This window comes from Cinclus cinclus, chromosome Z (genome assembly GCF_963662255.1).
Source record: "Cinclus cinclus chromosome Z, bCinCin1.1, whole genome shotgun sequence".
Lineage (NCBI taxonomy): Eukaryota > Metazoa > Chordata > Aves > Passeriformes > Cinclidae > Cinclus > Cinclus cinclus.
This window is the reverse complement of record NC_085084.1, coordinates 1,169,634-1,181,376: the sequence shown is the minus strand read 5'-3', so window position 1 is coordinate 1,181,376 and position 11,743 is coordinate 1,169,634. Positions and strand designations below refer to the sequence as shown.

Below are 11,743 nucleotides of genomic sequence, written 5' to 3'. Positions count from 1 at the left end.
CCCTGTTCTATCCCTGCTCCATCCCTGTTCCATCCCTGTTCCATCCCCTGCTCCATCTCCTGCACCATCCCTGCTCCATCCCTGCTCCATCTCCTGCTCCATCCCTGCTCCATCCCTGCTCCATCCCAGCTCCATCCCCTGCTCCATCCCCTGCTCCATCCCTGCTCCATCCCCTGCTCCATCCCCTGCTCCATCCCTGCTCCATCTCCTGCTCCATCTCCTGCTCCATCCCTGCTCCATCCCTGCTCCATCCCTGCTCCATCCCTGCTCCATCCCCTGCTCCATCCCTGCTCCATCCCTGCTCCATCCCTGCTCCATCCCTGTTCTACCCCTGCTCCATCCCTGTTCTATCCCTGCTCCATCCCTGTTCCATCCCCTGCTCCATCCCTGCTCCATCCCCTGCTCCATCCCTGCTCCATCCCCTGCTCCATCCCTGTTCCATCCCCTGCTCCATCCCTGTTCCATCCCCTGCTCCATCCCTGCTCCATCCCTGCTCCATCCCCTGCTCCATCCCTGCTCCATCTCCTGCTCCATCCCTGTTCTACCCCTGCTCCATCCCTGCTCCATCCCTGCTCCATCTCCTGCTCCATCCCTGCTCCATCCCCTGCTCCATCCCCTGCTCCATCCCTGCTCCATCTCCTGCTCCATCTCCTGCTCCATCCCTGCTCCATCCCTGCTCCATCCCCTGCTCCATCCCCTGCTCCATCCCTGCTCCATCCCTGCTCCATCCCCTGCTCCATCCCCTGCTCCATCCCTGCTCCATCCCTGCTCCATCCCCTGCTCCATCCCTGCTCCATCCCTGCTCCATCCCTGCTCCATCCCTGTTCTACCCCTGCTCCATCCCTGTTCCATCCCTGCTCCATCCCTGTTCCATCCCCTGCTCCATCCCTGCTCCATCCCCTGCTCCATCCCTGCTCCATCCCCTGCTCCATCCCTGCTCCATCCCCTGCTCCATCCCTGCTCCATCCCTGCTCCATCTCCTGCTCCATCCCTGCTCCATCCCCTGCTCCATCCCTGCTCCATCCCCTGCTCCATCCCTGTTCTATCCCTGCTCCATCTCCTGCTCCATCCCTGCTCCATCCCCTGCTCCATCCCTGCTCCATCCCCTGCTCCATCCCTGCACCATCCCTGCTCCATCCCTGCTCCATCTCCTGCTCCATCCCTGATCCATCCCTGCTCCATCCCTGCTCCATCCCTGCTCCATCCCTGTTCTACCCCTGCTCCATCCCTGTTCTATCCCTGCTCCATCCCTGTTCCATCCACTGCTCCATCCCTGCTCCATCTCCTGCTCCATCCCTGCTCTATCCCTGCTCCATCCCTGCTCCATCCCTGCTCCATCCCTGTTCTACCCCTGCTCCATCCCTGTTCTATCCCTGCTCCATCCCTGTTCCATCCACTGCTCCATCCCAGCTCCATCCCCTGCTCCATCCCCTGCTCCATCCCCTGCTCCATCTCCTGCTCCATCCCTGCTCCATCTCCTGCTCCATCCCTGCTCCATCTCCTGTTCTATCCCTGCTCCATCCCTGTTCTCTCCCTGTTCCATCTCCTGCTCCATCCCCTGCTCCATCCCTGTACCATCCCTGCTCTATCCCTGCACCATCCCTGCTCCATCCCTGTTCCATCTCCTGCTCCATCCCCTGATCCATCCCCTGCTCCATTTACAAGCAGTTCTGGAATTTCTCCTTGTGGTCACAGAAAGAATTGGATGCATTCTGAAATCTTATAACATTTTATGCCATCTACATTTCACATAGATGAGATAAATTTATGAATGTTAAGTATCTCGACTTAACTGATGTGAAAGCAAGACATTGCAAATTTTGAAGCCTAGTATTTGAAAGCAGTGTCCTTTCTTCACACTAATTCAGTTTGTGTGTGTCCAGCTTTCTGGATCAATTGTTTTGGTGCTTTGAATTCTAGAATTACTGAGCAGCTTGGGTTGAAAGAGATCTTAAATCCCATCCAGTGCCGCCCCATCCATGTTAGGGACACCTCCCACTGTCCCAGGTGCTCCAGCCCCAGTGTCCAACCTGGCCTTGGGCACTGCCAGGGATGCAGGGGCAGCCACAGCTGCTCTGGGAATTCCACCCTGTGCCAGCCCTGCCCACCCTGCCAGGGAACAATTCCTAATTCCCAAGATCCCATCCAGCCCTGCCCTCTGGCACTGGGAAGCTCTAGGCCAGGCCACAGCTGTGAAATGCCCCTAGAATCATAGTGTCTGTGTTTCAGATGGAGACACCAAAGCCCCCACACACCACTGTGACTACAGGGGGTTGGCTCCGGGTTATCCTCAAGAGATTTGCGGGTTGCACACACTGCTACCCCTAAGAATCATAGAATGGTTTGGTTGGAAGGGACCTTAGAGATTATCTAGCTCCAAAACCCTTAAATATCAGGCAGGACACAGCCCCACACCAACCTGCAGGCATCAGACACCCAGCCCTGTCCTGCTACCTGCTGATGGCACCATCACTGAACCTTCACTTGCTGAATACGAGCTCCTGCCTGCTGCATTCCAGATATTAGAGAAGGATTGGGGCTTTAGCATTGTAATCATTAAAAAGGATTTGCCATCTTAATTCATTTCTCCTTCGGGGGTGCAGAGGGTATCTGCTCCTCTGAGAAATCCCCCAACAGCTTGTCCTCAGTTGAGCGGCTTCCATCCAGTTTAAGGAGGAGTAAAGATACTTATGCGACAATCCCAGATTGAAAAATGAGATGAGGGAATGTGGGATTAAGCAAAAACCACTTGAAGATAACTGCTACATTTTCTGAGAAACACCAGCAACAATGCATAATGCTGAAGTTACAGCAATTACACCAGAACAGACACATGGCTCAGTTAAAAAATTTGAGCAGCCCTCGGAAGGGGCAGAAGCATCACACGCTTTTCTAAACACTGTAAGGTCACTAATATCACTGTTCAGTGCCTCAGCACTCCTGGCTACTAAATAAATGGAGGGAAAGGCACAGAGAGGATTCTTGTGGTGCCTTGAGACTTGATCCACGTGCATCCATTTCCCAAGCATTCCTCATTCACTTGGGAGCAAAAGCTTAGAAATAAAAACTCTGAAATACAAACCACTAGGGGCCAAAAGAAAAGAAAAATGTGTCCTTTGAGGGCAGAAAAGGTGAAAGAAAGTATCATAACAATACATGGCAGGCCATAGGTAAAGTCAGCACAGGTTGAACTCCAAACGATGCTCTGTGATAACTGAATGTACCTTTAGCTGCTCTTCACACCTCCTGTGTTTCCATTTGTCAATTTATCAACACCTGCTTTCGTGGACCACCATTTCACCTCAGAAAAGGTATTGCCAGTTTGCTCAGAAAAAATAGGGGGGTTGCAGACAACCCAGGAAACACCTAACACCAAACTATCAGAGTGGATTAAACCAGAATAAATCAGTGAAAATATCCCGACTTTCTTGCTATATATTAATGCTAGGGGTACTGATAGCAAATTACTAATCAGCAATGAACTGAAATGTTGGTGAAGCAAAGAGCAAGAATAAAAATCTTTCCTTGCCCCTGGACTGTTGCTGATAATAACAACAATTCAATATTTCCTAAAAATGCTGCCTTTTTATGAGGTTCAAGCATAAACAAATACACTTGGTACCTGAAAAGAAATTAGATCTTTCTGGTGAAAAATGATGACAAAATCAGCATTCTGAATTACTGAGCTTTGGAAGAAATTCTGAATGGAGCCTTGCACGCAGCAGTCCTGACAAGGGCATGCGTAGGGGAGCTCTTGTGACTCCTTTTTTGAATTGCTGTTGTACTTTTGTCTGGTTCATGTTGAAATCAACCAGAAAAATCTTCCCTTTTGTGGCCACAAAGGCTAAAAATCAATCAACTATAGGGAAAAATCGATGTGAAGTCAGCAGAATCCTGGGATCACTGAGGTTGGAAAATCCCTCCAAGGCCATGGAGTCCCAGCTGTGCCCAGTCCCCACCCTGTCCCCAGCCCAGAGCTCTGGGTGCCACCCCCAGGAATTCCTGGGACACCTCCAGGGATGGGAACTCCAACCCTCCCTGGGCACTTCCAGTCCCTGAGCACCCTTTCCATGGGGAAATTCCTGCTGCTGTCCACCCTGAGCTCCCCCGGCCCAGCCCGAGGCCGTTCCCTCTGCTCCTGTTGTTCACAGCCTGCAAGATGGGCTGTGCTAGGCTGGAAGTGTCCAGTATTCCACGTGAAAGGGTTAAAACTGCTGTTTATCATCTTTTCACCCTTCAGTTGGAGATGAGGTGCTGGTTGTAGTTAATCATGATGCAGAACTCCCCCTCTGATGATCAGGCAGTGAGGTCCCCCTTGTCCGTTCCCCATCTCCTATGGAGGCAGTCCAGGCATTCCCACTCCCAGGAAGGAGGCACTGCAGCTCTTATTGTACTTTAAACAATGCTTTTAAAAAAAATCTACCTCGCATGAAAGGTAATTATATTCAGTTCAAGTCAGTGCAGAGGCTCACAGTTCTGTCAGGGCTGTGAAGAAGTCAGAGAGGGTAGACATGGCACCCTGCCCACCCCTGGTGTGTCACCACTGTCCAGCCACCCCCCTGCCACACAGAGTGACCAGATGGACACTCATGGAGACCCTGAGATGCCAGCAATTGTGCACAGGTTGGGTTTGCATGCCACAAAGATGGGTAATTTATCCCTGTGGCACACACAGCACAAATAGTTTCCAGCTGTTTGCAGTCACCTCCCAGTGCTGTATCAGGTCACCACGAAACTTCCTAAATTAACCAAAGTGTGAGGTGTCAGCCACTTTACAGGTATCAGCACTGAACACATCACCTCTTTAATCTAATATGTCATTGTTGCTCTGATTCACAGTGCACTGACCATGCCAAGGAAGCACAGAGAGAAAATACAAAACTTATTTTGTATTAAAATACATTTAAAAAAATATCTTGTCTCAGTCTCCACACAACCCTCCCCTCTGGGAAACTAGCCAGGCCAAAAAGCCCTTCTGCACCCTTCTGGGATGGGATGCAAAAAATTAATCCTTCTACAAGTTTTTTTCTGCTTCTCTGAGGGTGTGAGGCCCTGGCACAGGGTGCCCAGAGCAGCTGTGGCTGCCCCTGGATCCATGGAATTGTCCAAGGCCAGGCTGGACCTTGGGGCTGGGACAGTGGAAAGTGTCCCTGCCCACAGCAGGGAGTGGAGCAGGATGGGTTTTAGGGCTCCATCCAACCCAAAATAGTCTGGTATTCCAGGATTATCTTTTTGGCTTCCCCATCCCCATAGGATCCCATCCCTGAGAAATCCCCATGCAGACTCCAGGCCTTCCTCCACCTTCAGGAAAGGGTCAGGAGGGGAGAAAGTACCCCAAAAAATCCCAGAATGTGTCACAACCCAGCTATCCCTGGTTGTGCAGCGCCACGGGACGCCAGGAATCAGAGATCAGATTATACCAGGGAGTTTCAGGATAAGTGGTGGGATTTTGGGTGGATTTGTCTGCTTGGCCAACCGAGACATTTAATTTTAGAAGCGCTTATCTGGCAGCACTCTCCAAAGAGAACAGCTGCCCATAAGTGCCCTGAGGGCTGTGACCAGGAGGGGAGTTCTGCAAAAAGGGAAGGAGTCCCAGAATCACGGAATTACTTGGGTTGGACACTGATGGTCACCTTGTTCCAACCCCCTGCCATGGGACTCCTTCCAGGGTCACACCTTGAAGCCACCTGTGCCTGCAGACCTCTCATTCATTAGCCTTAATTGACTTTATTCTTATTTGTTGTCTCCATTAAATCAGACATGTGTTTTTAACTACTATTACTGACTTTACTTCAGTTGTTAAACTGTTCTTATCTGAACCCATTTTCGGCACAGTTCCCCTTCAGGAGAGGGGCAGGAATGAGGAAGAGGCTGTGTGGTGTTTAGCTGCAATCTGGGGTTAAAACATGACACACTGGATTTAAAAAAAAAAAAACAACAAACCAAAAAACAAAACCAAAAAAACAACAACACAACCAAAGCACTAATTTTGAAGAACGGTGGTGAAATTAAGAAAATCTGTCTCAACAGAAGTGTCCCCAGGTCCTGGTGTAGTTTAAAAAGAAAGAGCACACCCCATAGTAGGTTCATGGCAAATCATCTGTTTCCCAGATCTTGACCTCTTAATGAATATTTGTCCAATAAATGCCAGTTTGTTACAGTATATTTCTGTTACATTCACCAATCGCCTTTCTAGCCAGCTTTTAAAGTATTCCTACTAGTCCTAACTTTGTAAAGCAAAGTTGCAGCATTTTCACAAAGACAAAATGGTTGTGAAATTACCAAACGACAACTGCATTCCAGAATTGGAAATGCATCTTCAAGACCTGTCTTTTATAAGAGCAGTGTTTTCTACTCTAAGTGTTGACGGGGTTTATGGTTTTTTTGGGATTACTTGTGGTTTCTTTTGCAGGGGGAGGTTGGATTTTTCAAAACATCTTAATTTTTTCTATTGGTTATTCTATAGAGACTGAATGTAAAATGAGCCCTGCGTAAACACACAAAATATGCATTTTTCCACTTAAGCCATGAGCAGAGGCTGTGTTAAAAAAGATGTGTTTATATCTAATTACTGCCTCTTCAGAGTCATTCCCAAAAGGGAAGGGAACGTTCATGATTTGGATGGATGCAGTTTGGTGGCATGGACTGCAGCAGCTTTCAAAAATGAGAAATACAAGCTTGTTTCTATTACAGGACTTCACTCTGTGCACATCTGCTCGGGGGCAGTGCAGAAATCAAAGCCACAATATCCCTGGATCCCTGGCAGTGTCCCAGGCCAGGCTGGATGGGGGTTTGGAGCAGCCTGGGACAGTGTCCCTGTCATGGCAAGGGTGGCACTGGATGGGATTAAAGGTCCCTGCCAACCCAAACCATTCCATGGTTCCATGAAAAGAATCAATTGGGTTGGAAAAGACCCAGAAAACCAGTCAGTCCCACCATCTCCCAGCCAAGGCCACCCCCACCCATGTCCCCAACACAGCTCTGAAATCCCACAAAGGACAGAGGACCCTATCCCTGTCCTGGGCAGCTGTGCCAGGGCTGGACAGCCTTTTCCAGGAAGGAATTCTCCCAATATCCAACCTGAACCTCTCCTGCTGCAACTTTGGGCAGCATTCTCTCTTGTCCTGTTGCTTCCTCCCTGGGGGAAGGGCTGAATCCCAGCTGAGTTCAGGCTAATTCCAGGCAGAAATGCTGGTCCAAGCCCTGGGCATGGCCCTTGCCTGGCACAAACATCCCACAGTACTCGAACCTGTGATTCCCAGGACTGCAGCGCTGTGAAAAACAAGGTTCACCTTCCTGGAAAAATTTAAAAGGTTTAATAAAAGACAAAAAAAAAAAAAAAAGACAGCAAAGCAAAAGGTTACAACCTCCGGGGTGGGTGCCTGACATTCAGCCAAGAGCACATCTTAACTCAGAAAACGCTTATTTAAATGCATCAACCTGTTGCATATTCATAGATCTTCCATTTATTATTCAAAATCAATTTCCCCCCCCCCAGCCTGTAAATCAACGTGTTTTTTTCAATAAATTCCTTTCCTGGGGTTCTGGTGTCCAATGATATAAGAATGTGAAGAATTTACTGATTATATATACTTTTTTTTACCATTCTCTGAGTTAATTATATGAACAAAAACTTTTTACATTAACATGTTACAGTCCAAGAAAAAACATTTATTTATCACACTACTGTTTCTAAGTTTTGTTAATAGCAGAACTAAAAGAAAGGAAGTTTTCCAACAACATACACATAGCACTCATTTTAATATTTGTGAAAAGCCAGTAATATAATATGTACTTATAACAAGAGCTCCATTGCAGGGATGCCAAAAGACCTCTGTGCAAACAAGGGCCCACACAAACAAAAACACCAAAAACTGTGGTTTTACCTGCCACTAATAATAATCAGGTGAGCTTTTTTTGGCAGCTCTGCACACCAGTAATAACCATGAGTTCCCCTTGAGAGGAATGAGGGATTTGTCTTTACAAACAAGCTGTGAGTAGATAAAACCAGCACTGAGAGATAAAAGGAACAATGGGAAGGATTCCACTGATTGATGGATGGACAAAGATATTTGCCTTTACAAACAAACTGCAGGTTTGCTGATCAATGACACTGGATATTGAAAGATGAAAGAAGCAATGGGGAAAACCCATGAATTCCATAAGAATTAAAAAGGAAAAGGGAGGGTTGTACATTAGAGAGGAATCTCGGGTATCAGTCATTCTGGGAAGTCTGTGCCTCTCCAGTACCTCAGCCCATGGGCAAAGAGAGGGAAATGTGGATGGGAAATTGGGATAAAAAGGAGGCTGCAACCTCCAAAGAATTGAGAGATCCCAGGATAATACCCCATGGCCTCTCCCTTTATTCGAATAAAGTAAAAGGACTCCCCTGTCTCCTTTTCGGACATAAACCTCTGGTGTTGGTGGCTTAATTTCTCTGACACATTGATTAGCAAGTATAGAAGGCTTTTCCGGAAACAGGCCTGAAGTCTTCAGAATGTAAAAACACATTCGTGTAACAAACTAGGAGTAATCTACAAAAGTGAGCGCCTCGGTGTGGGCGACAGGAAGAGAGGCAGCTCCACGCACGCGGCGCGGTAATAAAACAGTGTCGGTTTTCTGTGCCTACCTCTGGTTCCCAAAACTTTGTTTCCCAATTTCCCGCGAGGCCCGAACGAACCTGACACCGGCGGGACTCGAACCCGCGACAGCCGCACTCGAGCCCACTCCCGGAAGCGGGCGGGGGTCCTGGCTACACCGCCCTGCCGGGGCTCGAACCGCGGTCCCCCTGCTCGCCGGGCCGCCCCTCGCGGTGCCGGTCTGTAATTGAATCAGGCGCGGCGAGGGCAGCCCGCGCGGGTCCTGTCGGGCGCGGCTATAGGCGGCGGGCGCGGACGCCCTTCCCTCTTTTCTCGCTCGGCAGCCGCGCGGAGAAGATGGGTGAGCCGCGCTCCGCGCCGGAGCCGAAAGTGGGGACGGGGCTGGGGCTGGGGGATCTCCGGCGGTGCCCGCAGCTGTCTGCGGGCGCTGCCTGCCCGCCCGCAGCCGGCTCTGTGCGGTGCGGGCAGCGCTGCGGGCCGTGAGGCCGCGTCCGCCATTACCCGCCGCATGCCCGCCGTGGCCTCGCGCCGCCTTCCCCTCATGGCTCCTTCCCCTCCTCACCTCTCGTCCCGCAGGGAAGTGCCGAGGCCTCCGCACCGCTCGGAAGCTGCGCAGCCACCGCCGGGACCAGAAATGGCACGACAAGCAGTACAAGAAAGCGCATTTGGGCACGGCGCTGAAGGCCAACCCCTTCGGGGGCGCTTCCCACGCCAAGGGCATCGTCCTGGAGAAAGTGTGGGTGCTCCTCCCGGTTGGAGTGCGAGTCCCAGAGCCCCTGGGAGGGGATGCAGCTCCCCCGAAGGACTGGGGGGAAAAGGGGATTCGGGGAGGATTTTTGTCCGTCAATGATTGGGGGGGGAAAAAAAAAAAAAACTCCCCCCCAAGGATTTCAGAAATGGTGGGGGAAAAATATCAAGATCTTGGGCAGAAATCAGTTTTATTAAGAAAAAAAAAAAGGAGGGGGGTTTCAGAAATTAAGGAAAATAGGGATTTTGGCCATGACCTGGAGAAAATAAATGTCTTCAAAAACGTAAAAATAGGAAGCTTTAGTTAAAAATAGGGGAGAAAACAAGACTTTTTTTTTTTATAGGCAGTAACCAGGATTTTTGGCACAAATGGAAGTTGTGTGTCATGTGTTACAGATCCTGCCTGTTTCTGCCTTTTTTTTTCCCCCCTCTTTAATAATTGATAAATTTCTTGGCTCTAGTTTTGGGGCACTTTGGTTTCAGTTGTTTTGGGGTGGTTTTTGCCTTTTTTTTTTTTTGTTTGGTTTTTTTGGGGGTTTTTTTTACAATTTTACTGAATTATTTCAGAGGTCATTTAAGTTTCTGTATCTAGATTAATATATATTATGTAATATTTTTCAGTACTCCTAAACAGCTCGCAGGTGTTAAAGTACAGATACAATTTACACTGCATGCAAGGTTAAAAGGTTAATTTTGTGTTAATTGCTGCCACACTGATTTCTTCGCTGGTTGGTTTCCCTTGCAGGGGGGTGGAAGCCAAGCAGCCCAACTCTGCCATCAGGAAATGTGTCAGGGTCCAGCTCATTAAGAACGGCAAAAAAATCACAGCTTTTGTCCCCAACGATGGCTGCCTGAACTTCATCGAGGTAATTCCCACAAAGCCCAAAACGTGAATAACAGATTTATTGTGCTTAAATCTGTGAAGGGGGCTGGTTTTCTGGGGTTTGGGTGAACACCCAGTGCCTTCCCAGCCTGGGGAAGGGTGCAGCTGCTCTGGGAAGCTGGGTTTGGTGCTCACACCCTGTTCCCTGTCCCCACCCCTGCCACAGGAGAACGACGAGGTGTTGGTGGCCGGGTTTGGGCGCAAGGGCCACGCCGTAGGGGACATCCCAGGTGTGCGTTTCAAGGTGGTCAAGGTGGCCAACGTGTCCCTGCTGGCCCTCTACAAGGGCAAGAAGGAGAGACCCAGGTCGTAAATCCTCGCTGGATTGACACCACCACCAATAAAATCTTCGGTTTTAAAGGAGTTCTGCGCTGCTTGTTTTGTGGGTTTGCAGGGGGAGATGGGGTGGTCACAAAAATCTTCCTGTAGAAACTGAAATTAAATCTTTCCATAGATCTGGATGAAGAAAAAGCCCAGATCCTAATGCTCCTTTGGGATTACTAATCAGGAATCAAAGTATCCCCTCGGGGCATGAGAAAGTGCATGAATTTTAGTGCATAATTGTGAAAAGGAGCATTCCTCCCATCACAGACTGTCACTGGAAGTGCTGGGAATGGTGTTTGTGGCAGCACTTCTGGTCTCAGCTGTGAGCACGGGCACAGAACTCACCAGGGTGATGGAACCATCCACCCAACCCCACAGAGCTTGGTCTGTGGTGAGTACAAATTAACTACGGTTATTTTGGGGCGAGTCTGCCCAATTTTAACACATCTGTTTTCCTACACTAGAGCTGTGTACAGACGAGTCTCTGAATTTTTACCTGCTTGTCCAGATAAAAAATGTGTAGTTCAGGGGTTTCTTAATGCAGTAAAACTCCGAAATACTTGGGTGGAGTCAGAGTGAACAATTCCTTGTTAAAACTGCGTGGTGAGGGAAAGACTCTTGATTATTTCATTAATAAAGGAATTGATGTGAAAATTCAATAATTTGAAGGAAAATGGAGGAGATTTAAGACAGCGTTGAGAAGCTGTCCCGATGTTTGTGTAGGAGACTGCGGGGGGAGGCAGGAGGACAGGGACTGCTCCCCCCCTCGCGGTTCTCAATCCCCGAATTCCAAAGGAGGAAGATTCGGCGGGCGCTGTCGTGACGCCGTGTCGCCACCAGATGTCGCGACAGGAGCGGGGAGGGGACGGAAATGCTCGAGCCAAGAACTTGGGGTGGGTTCTGACAAAGGAAACGGGGAAATCCGGGAAAACGGGGACTCCGAAAATCCGAAAAGGCTGAGAGCGACCGCGGGTCAGGGCTGGATCCAGGCTGGGGCTGAGCAGATGGAGCAGCCCTGGAGGAGCCCTGGGGGGCTGTGGGGCAGAGCTGGGACCCCAAACCCTGTGCTGGGCTGAGCCCCAGCGTGGGCAGCAGGGCAGGGGGGATTCTGCCCCTCTGCCCCAGGTGAGACCCCACCTGCAGAGCTGCCCCAGCCCTGGGGCCAGCACAGCAAGGAGCTGGAGCTGCT

General features: G+C 49.7%; 1 protein-coding gene across 1 annotated transcript; it reads left to right on the top strand.

Annotated features, from left to right (window-relative positions):
* Positions 1-8,876: 8,876 nt before the first annotated feature.
* RPS23 (ribosomal protein S23) lies at positions 8,877-10,593 on the top strand. The gene is made up of 4 exons (XM_062513281.1): positions 8,877-8,940; positions 9,177-9,336; positions 10,093-10,213; positions 10,397-10,593. Exons 1-4 carry the CDS (start codon positions 8,937-8,939, stop codon positions 10,541-10,543), a joined length of 432 nt encoding a protein of 143 aa, XP_062369265.1. The 5' UTR covers positions 8,877-8,936; the 3' UTR covers positions 10,544-10,593.
* Positions 10,594-11,743: the final 1,150 nt, after the last annotated feature.

Excerpts from the sequence above, each read along its gene's own strand:
- RPS23 (XM_062513281.1), top strand. Across the intron at positions 9,337-10,092 it reads GGCATCGTCCTGGAGAAAGT|GGGGGTGGAAGCCAAGCAGC; the intron begins GTGGGTGCTCCT and ends TTTCCCTTGCAG. Across the intron at positions 10,214-10,396 it reads GCTGCCTGAACTTCATCGAG|GAGAACGACGAGGTGTTGGT; the intron begins GTAATTCCCACA and ends CCCCTGCCACAG.